Source organism: Trichogramma pretiosum, unplaced genomic scaffold (genome assembly GCF_000599845.2).
Source record: "Trichogramma pretiosum strain Unisexual culture from Peru unplaced genomic scaffold, Tpre_2.0 scaffold42, whole genome shotgun sequence".
Lineage (NCBI taxonomy): Eukaryota > Metazoa > Arthropoda > Insecta > Hymenoptera > Trichogrammatidae > Trichogramma > Trichogramma pretiosum.
This window is the reverse complement of record NW_019641653.1, coordinates 1,259,130-1,273,310: the sequence shown is the minus strand read 5'-3', so window position 1 is coordinate 1,273,310 and position 14,181 is coordinate 1,259,130. Positions and strand designations below refer to the sequence as shown.

The 14,181-nt window shown below is 46.8% G+C and overlaps 1 protein-coding gene across 3 annotated transcripts in view; it reads right to left on the bottom strand.

The window, feature by feature from the left end:
* The window catches only part of LOC106651917 (neurexin-1), an 84,513-nt gene extending 74,820 nt beyond the window's left edge, over positions 1 to 9,693 (bottom strand). For all 3 annotated transcript variants that reach the window (XM_023460105.1, XM_023460106.1, XM_023460107.1), the window contains exons 1-2: positions 8,548 to 9,693; positions 5,667 to 5,717 (exon numbers count right to left, since the gene is read on the bottom strand). In XM_023460105.1, the coding sequence (XP_023315873.1) occupies positions 5,667 to 5,717; positions 8,548 to 9,210 (714 nt within the window). In that variant the 5' untranslated portion in view covers positions 9,211 to 9,693. The remainder of the gene's footprint in view (positions 1 to 5,666; positions 5,718 to 8,547) is intronic.
* Between the last annotated feature and the right edge of the window lie 4,488 nt (positions 9,694 to 14,181).

The following is a 14,181-nucleotide window of genomic DNA, read 5'->3' as shown; positions in this document are numbered from 1 at the left end:
CGGCAGCAGCAGTGTAGTGTGCGGCCTTCCGGCCAGTCATGGCTTTTGCCGTATTGCTCCGTACGCTGCCCGTGTATATACCGTGTATATACGTGTGCGCAAATTTAAATAAATACAGATGTATATATAGCCAGTGTAGACGAAGCGTATACACATTTTCAACTGGCTGATAGTATACCAGACCCATATATACGCAATGTATACGTATATACACACGTGCATATACACATCCGTCCGCGACACTGTAATACCTTTTGTATATCTCGAGCTTTTCAACGGAAAGCATTTTCCATCCATCAGAGCGTAAATATATGCTGCACACATACACACGTAGCTATTCAGCTTCTTTCTCTCTCTCGTTTTGCCTTCACTCTGTATGTATATGCGCTCGTCTAGTTTTTTTTCTCTTTCTCTCTCTCTCCCTCTCCACGAAGCTCGGTTTTTTTTCTTTTTCATTTTTTCTTTCTCTTTTTCATTTTTTTTTACTTTTTTTATCGTCATATCTCGTAACACTGCCCCACCTGTGTTCGAATTACTTTTATATCCTTTATATATGTTTAAACATTGTATGCATTATGAAAGAATCCCAAGCGAGCGAGCATAACCGTGGTTAGTTTGAAACTTTATCCGCTACATTACAGGGCGGAAGCCAGCGCTCAACGATATGTATGTATCGTTATATATATGCCCGAAAACTCGATATACACTGTCTATATGAGCTTTTGAAAAATCGATGAATTCAATCAAAAGAGTTCAATGTGCAATGCAGCAACAACGACAGCAGCACCAGCAGCAGCACCAGCAGTCGGTCGGGAGATGAATGAACGCGATACGTCTAAATTTGTACAGGTAGGAGAATCGCGGAGAGTGGCTACCCAATGGCCGAGAGTGGCTTCCATAAATTGTTTCGAGTAATATGAGATGGGTGCGCGCAGCGCGTATATATACATATGGAGCATGCGACGAGCTAAAGTACACACTTTGACTGCACCGCACCGCGCGCCACTAACACAGAATGAAAAAACGCGTATATAAACCCATCCAAGCATCATAAAACAAAAACGATGACGGTGAATGAAAGGCTTTTTAGGTCTCTCAAGCGTTCGGTATATTGAGCCGCGCATAGACCGACAGTGAGCGAGAGTAAGAGCTAGTGAGATTCCTCAAGTACCCGGAGGATTTCCAAGAATGCCGATTGCTTTTCTCTATTGACGTACTGCACACTCAATTCATTAGGCCGACGCACGCAGCAGCGGCGCTTGCCTCTTAGTCTCAACGCGCGCGCGCGCACACACACTCACTATAAACTACCGCACTATGAGGGAGCTTGCGGCTAAAGCTCGTTGAAATTTGACTCCTGGGCAGAGAGAACCGAGCGCTCGCGACTGCTTATAACTTTGACGGGAGCTAGTAGCGTGTGCAAAAAAAAAGCTGCGTGCACTCGGGAATCACGGCTAAGTACGTCAGTGTGTGCGAGTGTGTGTGTGGGTGTGTGTGTGTTGTACGTCATGTACACCGGCCACCTGTTAGCGGCCGTACGTATACGTAATTAATATATATGTATACGCGCGCGCGCGAGCTCGAGCCGGCAAAGACAGTTGGCGCGACGAGGAATCGTGCCGAGTGGCCAACCCTTGCCGACGACCTCGTTTTCACCTGTTCCGCAGCATGTATGATGAACCCCCAAAGCTCGTGCGCGCATACACACACGCAAACACACACGCTTACACGAAAACGGCTACGAGCGTAACAACAAAAGCGTTATAACGTAGCCGAGCGTAGTACGCGAGTGTAGGTCAGCGACGCTTGTGGCCGCAGAGAACGCGGGGCTAGTAAGTATAGGGCTACGTATAATAGGATTGTGTCTTTTCCGCTTTCAGCTCGAGTTCGCGCGATGCTGTGTGAGCTGTGCTATATATGTAACACATGATGGGCTATATGCGCCGAGGTGCTGTGTGTATGTATGTGTGCGTCATCGATCCGACAAAAGGCTTATGTATTATAACGTTTATACGTATATATAATAGAACTGGTCTAGCTCCGCGACTGATTTTTCGCTCATTTTCCCCGCTCCACCCTTCGGTATATACGTGAGGCTTCGAGTGCTATTGAAAAATGCGCGACTTTTCGAACTTTCGTCGCGCCACTTTTGCAAAACTTCCACATCCGGGCACGGCGATATTTCGAAACTTTATGCGCTGCAAGCTCCACTTCCTGATTCTCTTCTTTCTACCGCGGTAACGTTTCACAGACAGCAGCAATATAAAAAAAAAGGACTAAACGAATCCGAAATGCAACTTCTACTAATATATACATCGATATGACTCGAAGGCCTCCACAAATATATCCGCTCGTCGCTTTTTTCAATATATACTGCATAAAACGATAGTTTCAGTTGGTCTTCGATGTCGATTTATGTAAGCGGAAAGAGCGAGGAAAAGAAAATTCTTGTTACATTTTACAATTTTACATCGATAAAGAAACGTTAGAAAAACTGCGTGAAATTAATCGTTGACAAACTTGATTGTCGCTTTTTAGCAAGTTTTATTCCGTTTAACTATAATATGCTTTTAGTGCGAAGAAAAAAAAACGACAGTCAATGATTAGATTACGAGACTTGAGTGCGATAGATCTCATCTATTTCAAAACCCATACCTCTAATGATCTATCAAAAAGATAACAGCCCTTCGCATGCCTCATAAACTAATTGCCATCACGCTATAGAATGTAAGAAAAAAAAGCTCCTTCTTCGCACGCTAAAATCGATTTTCCTTCTGCAGCCACTCGCAGGATTACGTTTTACGGCTGCCCAGCCAGAATACATACACACACACACACACACAGCTGTATACAAGGCGCACACGCGGGGCAATTTTAAAAGTACAATCTATCGATCGGGATATTATTTGTAACGTAAACCCGGCAAAGCAGACGCGCAAGCTCTGCTCCTATGTGTACGCGGGATCGTCGAAATAATAACTGTCTCGAGCTTCAGAGCATCCCCGGTTCTTTTTTCTCGAAAATGACGATTACGAAAAAATAGAAAAAAGAAAAAAGAAGGTGAAGTAGGTAGAGCTAGTCACTTTTTTCGAGAAAACGAGCGCACGAAAACAAAAAAAGGCTACACAAATCAAAATGAACCTTTTCCCCTTGGTTTTTTTAAATTTACGACTTTTACAGCGTTATTATTCCTCTTTACATTTTTTCTTCAGCTCTGTAATTTATTACCGACCTTTTGCAGAGCACGACGTTCGGTGGAATTTTGCGCAAATTTACCATCGTGTGCTTCTTTTACCTCTCTCAGTCTCGCTCACTCTCGACGGTGTGTATTGATTCTTATGGCATACACAAGTAGCCTCTCTTTCTCTTTAGCTATATATATGCATGTTACACAACACATACTGCTAAAGTGTGTACAGCTGCACATATTAAGTACTATTATAAGACGTTATATGCTGAGCTGTTGTAAAAGCTATTAGACGAAATATACATAATGTGCCGTGCAACAAACTCGTAGGGGTGCATTAGCCCCTCTCGACTCAATTTATCGCGTGGCATATAGGCTGCTGCTGCTGCTGCAGGGCACGTGACTTTCTCTGAGCTGCTGCGAGGAAAAGAAGTTGAGAGAGAAAAGAAAAAAGAAGCTTTTATATATCCTTATACGCGATTGTGATTCCGATTTCTTTCAACTATTCACGAGGGCATTTCACGATTTTTCAATCGACAAACATCCGAAGGTTTTGCTCGGCGCTCTCGCATTCGCCTTTTTTCATGCGCCGCGTCGACGCACCGGAGCAGAGTCATATTTTTATCAGCGCGGCTCGACGCGAGAGAAAGACAGAAGCAATTATTCGTTTGTCTTGAAATCCTCGTTCGTGGCTTTTCATTTGTAATTCACTTTTTTCGCCCTCTCACTTTTTTGTTACAGCAGCCGCGCCCGCACGCGGTGAAAAAAGCGTTGCAAGTTAGAAAAATCTCGGTGTGTCGGATCAGTCGCTTGTCCGGAACGAGAGAGTGAGAGGGAGAGAGATAGAATATAAAGAAAAAATGTCGATATTCTTTGCCAATAGTTAATTTAACGACTGTCTTTCATGCATAGGACGTCGATATGTCTGCAACGCGTAAAGACCGAAGAGCAGCTTTTTCAAATTAGTCCGTGGCACGCGTTTCACTATAGCTGCTGCATAGCATTCAAAAAACGAACGTCGAAAGTGCGGAATGAAAAAAAAAAGTCGTACGCGCTTGTCTGTGTGAGTGTGGCATGTATGTTTGCAGAACAGTCCGGATGAGAATCGAGCGATTTACTCGAATAATGGATAACGCTTTGGCAGGCTACGCGAAGCCTGCAATGCATCGCACCCTATGAATTTTCAAGTAATCTTTTTCTACGTGCAGCCGAGCTATCTTCTTTTTCCGACATTGTGCTCTTATATACACACATACAAACACCGAAGCGCGCCGACAAACGTACAGCAGCAGCAGGAGGTTCGAGTTATGATGAACTTTTCGATATATCGACCCGCGCGCGCGCGCGCGGCACACACATCGCTGCATAGACGCGGGGCGTAAGACGAGCGACCCAAAGCACTTTTATCTAGATGGTATATAATATGTATCGGACTTTTAGCCCGTCGACGATCCGCGAGCGCGCGCTGGTGAAAAGAAACTTTTCTGATATAAATTAGCGCTTCAAAAGTTTAGCCGCGCGCGCGCGCGGATATGGCTTTGTTCCACCTCTCTTTCTATCTCGCTCGTTAGAAGTGTAGCGCAATCAGATTATTCTTGCCAACGACGGAGACGACGACGATGTCACGAGGTCAAGAGACAATTTCCTCGCTCTCTCGCTCTCTTTCTCCTTTCCTGTTTTATATTGTATACAAACGTTTAAGGACGCGAGCGCGCGCGCAAAGGGACGACAAAGATGGCCCCGCGGCACAAAGCTCCCGAGCCCCGAATGTGTTGATCGAGAAACGCGATAACTTGAAAACGTACACTACGCACGAAAGTCCGCGCGACAAGTACAAGCGACTTTACTCGTGCTATAGCTACGTTTGTACGCGAGTGCAGAGGGTCGTCGTACGCTCGATAGGTTTTCAAACGCGCTTTTTTCCTTGATGACTTGCGCTCTTGCCTTTTCTCTCTTTCTCGACTTTTCATGCCTACGCAGCGCTTTGAGCTTTTTTTTTCTTTCTTCGCTGCCTATAGGCGCTGCCGCCGCCGCCGCGCTTTTTTCTTCTTTACGTGAACTCTCTACACACCCTAGACAATTTCCCGATAAGGTATAAGTGTGTATATATCTCGGGGTGCGCGATTCAAAGCCTAAAGCCGTTATTTAATCAAGTTGCAACAAATGGGATCCGTTTGCGGGCTCGATTCTATATAAATTTACAATGATATTACGTTCGTGCAGAAGCAAGCAGAACCCAGTAGCAGCAGTAGCAGCAGCTCGATTCGATTTTGAGCTACTTTAACTCGATTATACCGTATTCAAAGGGAATGCCATGGGACTCGAGCCCTCGCCCTGCCACCTCGCGTTGCCGAAGTAGTTAGAGCCGATAATATTTTCCATTAATTTGGCTGGATTCACGACGTGCCGATTGTGATGAGAAAAAGAGGAATCTATATATATGGCTACAAAATTAATCAGAACATGGTCGCAAACTTACTCTTGCCATTTTGCGTGAAATATTGTTGTCCGGGCAGGGTAGTCCTCCGCACTGTGAACAAAAAAAGAATAATAATGGCATTATTAATGGTTACATTACGAAGAAAAAATGTTAGCAGTTAAGTAAATTGGCTCGATGATACGTCTTAAAGACATGCGATAGAAAAATTATTACGCTTCGTTATATGCTCGAAAGCTCGAGCTGCAGGTAGGTGCTCGCTCTAACTTTTCTTTCTTTAGGCTCTTTTATTTGACACTCGTGTCTCGTATACATAATACGTCTACTCTTTCTGTTTCTGTTTCTCTCTCTCTCTCTCTCGCTTGTTCTTTCGGTATGTGTGCTCTCTCTCTATCCAACCCATCATCCCTTCTTTCCTTTTTTTTACGAGTGTGTGCAGACTAAAAAACAAGGCAAACATACACTCAACAAAAAAAGTTGGCTATAGCTGGCGGAGAAAATAGTTTTGAGCTTGTAAACGGGGCTTTGCACGAGAGATATTCTCTGCCTGCGAAATATTCCACGCGCTCCGACGCGCGTAGGAGGCGCGTGGATATCGTGTAGGACAATTATCGTCCCTATTGTTCCGTTTTCCGCACTTGAATCTCGGCTGCTGGCTGCGTATGCGCGCCAAGCGGCGAACTATTTCAAGGAGTAAGAGACAAAATTGGGGATGACAAATTGGATAAAATTCCGAAGGTATAAATACAAGCGTATAAACTGTTTTCGCGGTTCGAAGTGAGTCGAAACTGTTTGGAAAAAAATTTAAAAGTTCAATTGATAAAAATCAGTCCCTAGCGAGAGGGGGAAGGAATACGAACGTACGAAGCGCATGTAGGTAGTGCAAACGTGTCCACACCAGCTCTTAGAATTACACACATATACACACACACACACATGCACACACAATACAAAGGTAAAAGCTGCGGCAAATAATGCTAACGCGCGATACAAAGGGTCAAAGCGGCTGAGAACGAGCTAGTCTGAACTGTGAATAAAATACACAGCACTTTTACGGTCTGTCAAAACAGTTGGTGCGTAAATCGAGAAAAATGCTCTGTATACATGTGTGGGTGTGTGGGTGGCAATGCAATTCTGCATCGAGCGCAAGCACACACACCCACACGAGCACACATAAAACGTACAAACTAGCTCTCTGGCGAATTTCCGGACAGCTGCGGCGTACAGGATCAAAGCCAATGACTGTGCGCGCGCTCGGCGGCGTCGGTGGCTGCCAGCGACGACGATCGAATAAAATGTTTATAACAGAGACCAGAACCCAACCCGCTGCAATGATGCGCGCGGATATTGCAAAACGGGACGAGGCGACAGCGACGCGCGCGGTGCAGCAGTGCCGTGTGCAGTTCTGTGCCACAGTCTTTGTGACAAGAAAAGCTCGATCGACGCACATTGTTAATTCCGCTGACTCTCTTGCTCTCTCTCTCTCTCTCTCTCTCTCTCTCTCTCTCTTCGCTAGTAGTACGTTATGTACGATGTATATATACGAGCGCTAAATTGGTCCTCGTACTACAATCATAAATTGTGAGCAAAAACACACTTTGCATTATGACCCGCTTTGCAGCCGTAGCAGCAGCAGCAGCAGTAGTATAGAAGCACTGCAGTATTACCGTGCTTAATACCGTCACACGCACACTGTGATGGATTTTTGGCTGACGCGCATAAATCCTACCCCCTCGTCGCGTCTACCCAACGAGCACGCTTGTATATACGCTTGCTGCTGCTGCTGCTGCTGTTGCCGCTGCATTTAATGGCTCAGCAAAACAGAAGGAGAGAGAGAGAAAAAAAATAATAATACACGTGGGGGGCGCAAGGATGAGCAAGTACAATATATAAACGAGGACTACTAGGTGTTTGGCTGTGTGTTATTGGAAAAAAACCTGCTGCCGCCTTTTTCACCAATAAAGCGGAAAAAGTGGCGGATACACCTCTACAGCTGCTGTTGCTGCTGTTTTCTACACTCTCCGGTCGTTGAACCTGATAAAGACCTAGGGCGCGAGCGATCAAACACATGCACAGCAGCTCGCACACACATTGTATACCGTGTAATAGAGACAATTTACTCGACGCCTATTGGGCCTCTAATGAACCGAAAGATCGATCATTCTTTTATTCTTTTCCTCGTCTCTCTCTCTCTCTCCCCCTTTGTGTGTTTGTGACGTTTACCCGAGTACGTGTAAACGCCGCGACGCTTAATTAGACAAACATCTTGTACAAATTGATCGCTTAAAAAATAATAGAGAGGTAAAAGAATAATAACACGTCCTCGGCAAAGCTCGCGCATATAATTACATTGAAACGCGTGTCACGCAGGACGTTTCGCTAGAAATAATATTTTTTGAGTAGCGAGTGACAGTTCATTCGTTGCGACGTACGGTCATGATGAACGATCCACTTTTACTACCTGTGCACAAAACGAGCGTCGATGTTTGTGTAAATAAAAAAATTAAAATTTATCGACCCCCGATGGCGAGTTCATTTTTTATTTTATTCACGTATATAAAAGCTGCAGTTCTTGCTCGACTATTTGTATATTGAAAACTCGTTACCGACGCTCTTTCATAAAAAATATTCGTTTGACATAGCGAGCGAGAGAGAGAGCGAGAGAGTAACTAATAATATTTAAACGTAAAGTAATAGCCTGCGCATGTAGGGTTTTTTCTTTTGCTCGTATATACTCGCTATATTAAAAAATGTATTTTTTTATCATTTTTATTTATTTATTTACTTTTAAATTTATTTATTTTATCTTTGAAGAAGGTAAACAATTCAATTGTTATATTTCAGTTTTCTTAAGAAACCAATGAATAGTAAAAAAAAAAGAGTAAATAAAATATTAAACTGCTGAGTACACATAATAGCTAACCTTGGGATCGGGATTCTGTATCTCTTGGCGTCGAGGCACAACATTGTCTCCGTCGGCGTAAACAAGGTTTCTTATGAATCCCTTGAAGCGCGGTTCAAAGATGACGCTCGGAAGCGCCAGCAGCGTGAGCTTGCTCGAGTAGAAGGCCGGCAGGCCGCCGAGAAAGAGATCGGAATTGGCGTGGGTACGGCCGAACTGCACGTCGGGTCCGCGCGACACCGAGCTCGCCTCGAGCCGGCCGTCGAGGCTCACGCTCGTGTTGTGATGCGCCCGGGCCAGTCGCAGCCTGTGCCAGCGACCGTCGCCGAGATCACGGCCGAGGCTCAGACTCTGCGCCCCGTCGCCGAGGTTGTAGCGCAGCCTCAGGGCGCCCTCGACGAGCTTCGCCTCGAAGAAGTCGTAGAGTCCGCCGTCGTCGGCGTAGAGCAGCAGGCCCTGGCCCTGCTCCGTCTTGAATTCGAGCTCGAGGCTGGCATTGGGCGCCGCGTTCCAGCGGGAGAAGCGCGCGTGCGAGCCCGCCGAGCCATCCAGGTAAAAGGCGCTGACGAGCGGCAGAAGCAGCAGCAGCTGCAGCGACAGCAGCAGTAACCCCGAGCCCGTTGCTGCCGCTCTCGTACGACGACAACACGGCCGGCTACCGCCAATCATGGTCGTCGGCCTCATCTCTCTGCCTCGACGAGCCGCTTCAGCATGATGTCCGCGATAGCGTGGCGACGATGCACGTAGTCGTCGTCGCCACACCGATCGATGCGCGCCGCGGCGACGACGATAGCAGCACAACAGCACTACTGCTCGGCAGTCGACGCACCTGCATGCCCCGCGACACACACACTCGCGCGCACTCTCGCCCCTGCGGCTGCCTCCTGCTTTTTATAGCTTCTTCTACTACTGCTGTGCAGTGCGTACTGCTACACAACTACAACTGCCGATGCTATTCTCTCTCTCTGTCGCTGGATGAGCAGCCACACCGTCCACGCACCGTCTGACGCTTGATCCTTGACGTCCTCGTCCTTTCTCGCACTTGTCACACTGTCACTACAACCCTATATCTCTGTCTCCTTCTCGCTCTCTCGCCCGCTCGAGTACAACAACAATAACAACCACTCTCTGCGCCACACCACTGCTCGACTCACACTAACCTGTGCTACTCATGGCCGACCTAGAGTTAGCCGTAGTAGTAGCAGCAGAAGCAGCAGCAGCAGCGGCGGTGGCGGCTTTGCGAGCTTGATTTTCTATAAGCTCTCTCGGGGGCGCCACCCTCGTTCTCGCTCCGCAGCAGCAGAGAGCTTTCGCGCATGTACTCCCGCACACACGGCGCAGCAGCACCTCCTCACCTGCCGCCCCATTTTACTATGTATACGCTACTCTATATAGACGCTACGAGAGATACTACGACACATGCATGCTCGCACGCACGCACACCCATACAGTGGCAGCAGTAGCCACCCACTATAGCAGCCAACAGTCCTCCCGCCGATATGCCATCGATTTCGATGATCGACTCGCCAGTCTAACTGTTCGCAAGCGCATCACAATCGTTATGACCCCTGCTACGCTACGCTACGTGTTTGGTCTCTAAATATATACATATATGGATGCGTGTATATCAAGTCAAAATAGCCGCATAAGCGTATACGCGCGCGCCCGTGTCCAGCAGCTTGAATGAAATTTATTACGAGATAACGCTAGGCCGCTGCCGCGTATACGTCGTTTTGCAAGCGCAGAAATCTAAGATAACGATTGCTGCACTCGTCAAAGTTGCGATCCTATTGTTCGCGTACACCAACGCCACCACCACCACCACTACTTCTATGCGCTGCTATTACAAGTCGCGGCTACAGGCAAAAATAACATCCCTGCGGCTTGAACACCGCAGCAGCGGCAAAAAAGTTTTCTCCCCTCGGCAATTAGTTTTTCAAGTTGCCCCGCGCTCCACGACGACGAGTTACTCCGAATTTTTTTCTTTTTTTTTTGTGGATTGGTCTATCTCTCTCGGCGCGCTGCATTGTATGGGCGCATTGTACGCGCGATGCAACTTTTTTTTTTATTCTCGTCTTTGAAAGTGGAACGCCCGACTCTGCTGATGAATGGCAAACTGTGCGAAAAAATGTGCACGGGACATTTCTGCTTCCATCTTTCTCGCTTTCGAGCGAAAAATTATTCGAAAAATTAGTAAAACATGCGTCCACGTTGCAACTATAATATGGGAGAGGGAACTACCACCGACTCCCCCCTTCCCCCATGACCTACTCTCTCTGCTACGACGAGCAGCGCGATGTATATCGTTCGAAATTCGCGTAAAGCTCGTGTCGTGGCAGTGAGTGAGAGAAGACTCATCTAAAAGTCTGATTACGACAAGGTGCCGCAGCAGCGGCAACGGCGGCGGCAGCTGCAGCAGCCGCAACTGCCTTCCAATTTTCTCGGCTTAGCTCCAAGAAGATCCTGCCGCGCGAGAGTGAAAGAGCTAGAGAGTAGAGAGGTATAGAGAGAGAGAGAGAGAGCTCGAAAACCTGGAAATGCAAAAAAGAAAAACGGGTCATCGTGGTATTATCGATCGGAACAATCGTCTCTAAAGAATGTGTGATTCGATAAATTATGCATATACAAGAGCCAAAGAGCGCGCGAGAGTAAGAAGAAAGGAAAGGAAAGAAAGAAGAAAGAAGGAGGCACTTGAATTTGCGTCAATGCACTGCAGCGTTTGATTTTCCGCACTACTTGATTTTGCTTCTCTTGCTGCTCCATGCCCTCCTCCTCCACCTCCTCTTTCTTCTTCTTTCTACCAACTTTTGCAGCTACTCTTTTTTTTTCGCCTATACGACACACTGTACTACAGAGAGACGTGCATAAAGCGCGCGCCCACTCCTATGTATAGTAACGCGAAATAATTCATAAATAGCAGCAGAGCTCCCTTGCTACCTTTTGGACCCGAACGTAGTTATATTGCACCCGCAGCATTCCCACACACAGGTCTGAAATCTGCGTGCGTACATAGTTTATCGTTTCGGAAGAAGCCTTTAAAGCAGGGCTACTTCAATTCGGAAGTAATTTGCTGGCCTGTATGTAGTTACACGTGTGCTAGAGCTGCGCTGCATCTGTACGTCTGTACGTGTGTAATGCTACATACCTATATAAAGCATATAGGTACATATCTACGCGCGTCCAGCTATATATCATGCGGTTCTCGCGCAGCAGCACACACAGAGAGAGCCAGAGAAATATCTGCAGCACAGCAGCAGCAGCAGCAGCAGCAGTGGTACATACAGCACAGAGAAAGTACTCGCAGAATAATAGCTTGTTAAGCCTCCCGTTGTGTGTGTGCTCATGTGTGCCTGCACCGAACTGTGAGCGCGCGCGAGAGAGGGAGAGAGGAGAGACACACCGCCGCGCGAATTAAATTTTATGGAAGTTGCTTCTGGATTTATCTATATCTATGTGTGTGTGTGTGTGTGTGTGTGTGTGTGTGTGTGTGTGTGTGTGTGTGTGTGTGTGCAGGAGAGTGCAGTACAACGGTACAAGTATATAACTACAGAGCTATCCTTCCCCTTTTTAATAATTTCAAAAATAAATGCAACCACCACACAGAAACTGACGCAGAAGCGCGGAGGGGTAAAATTGAACGCAGTATCACACATACATATAGGTACGAGCGAATTATTTGATACAACGATATTACTGCTGCATCCGAGCTTTTGCAGAAATAACAGCAGAAACGGCGGCAACAGAAGAGAATGGAGGGTGATTTGTCATCCACACGGGCTCGCTCGCGCCAAAAGGGGGTGGTCAACCGCTTCGTTAATTCAACTTTGTCGCGCACCGATCGAGAATCCGCTGCTTCAGGCTGAACTATATAATACAATATTATTCATACATTTTTTTCCGTGAATATTCTTGGTGAAAGAAAAAAGAATGAGATGCAAGTGGCTCGTTAAAGCTGCATCGTAGCATAACAATGAGAGATTGAGCGAGATAGAGAGAGAGAGAGAGAGAGAGAGAGAGAGAGCTTGCAAGCTCTGCTCCTTGTTATGCCTATTGGTCGGGGAGTCCCTCCGCAAACGCGCACTTGAAGTAGCAAAAAAGAATAATAAAAAAGAGGCCAAGAGAGAGCGAGAGAGGAGCAGACAGATAAGTTCCGGAGCAACGTGTGTATACGAGGGCAACGAAAGACAAGTAGTAGTATTAGTGCTGGTAGCAGTAGTGGCACAGTGTCAGTCTGCATAAAGTGAAAAGCCCGCTTGCACGGCTACGTATAGTGATGCGAGTCGGGATGCGCTCGGACATGGGGCTTGGGCGCGCAAAGAGACGATGCCAACGCGCCACCTACACGATACACTCGCAAGGCACATGATGTACGTTACATAAGTGCATATATCCCTGTCGACACTTCAGCGATCTGCTCGCTTGCAGGGGGGGAAAGCTTACACGCGTCGTGCAGCTCGTTCCAGCGCGCGCGATAGGCCAAGCGTGAATTCATGCATGCAGTGGGTAGGTATATGCGCGTGCACGACTCGTCGCAGTACATTTATATATGATTGTATATGCCAGTGTGTGTGTGTGTGTTTGCGACTCCGTAGATCTGGCGCGTATCGAGTATCGAGCATACGCACGCATCATTCAGTATATAGCGCACGATCTTGGGAATATTATGCGGCATACTGCAGCGATGCGATTGGTGCATACAAAAGATTCGATCGAATCAATAAAAGAATAAAAAAAAGAAATGTAAAATCGAATGAAAAGCGTCAACAAGTGCTCTATGCCATTACACGCGAAGTGGAGATATGACAATGGGGTTGTCTAGGTGACACGCGAAATATACGCTTTGATCGATGTCCCTTCTCTCGTGCAGCACTGAATACACGCTAACCATGCCTGCGTAACGATGTATATATGCTAAATGCGCCAAAGGTAGACAGAGAGAGAGAGAGAGTATCGAACATAAAGCTCGAAACAGTGTATAACGTGACTTGCGGCTGCTGCTGCTGGTGCCACGGAGCGTATATACCGCGAGGAGACCACCCCATGCCTAATGGCAATCGAAACGCGTTGCACGAATTGTAATACTCTACACACAGAGAAAGCACGAGGCACAAGCACCCACCCCGAGTCAACGACTCCGCCGCTAGCTGCATATATGCACGCGTGTTAGGTCCTCGTAGTCTCGTCGTTTCAGCTGCCTATAGAACCGGCACACATTACGAACACATACTGTACACACAACAACATAGCTCGTTGCAATAAGCTCGACCAGTTGTATAAGTACTCTGCGCTGCTGCGAATCGAGAGGCTGTAGCGTACGGGTCGTGCTGCACATACACGTTATGGGCTTACATAATGACAAGTGCACATAATGTGTTTGTGCGAAGCCCTAAGCAGGCCAATGGAGTAGTACTCGATTTCTGTGCAGCAGGCAGCGGACAGGGCAGGCCAGCAGTAGCAGAAGCGGCGGCAGTTGCAGCAATCGTGTCTGTATACGTTATAGTTTAAATAGAGACTGCATATAAGCAGCAGGTGCGATATAAGCTGCTATACGATTCGCTCTCCTCGCAAATCGGTATATACATATAATACAGATAATCATAAAGAAGAAGAAGAAGAGAGAACGAAAAAAAGAAAGCCGGGAGTAGGAGAGCTCTA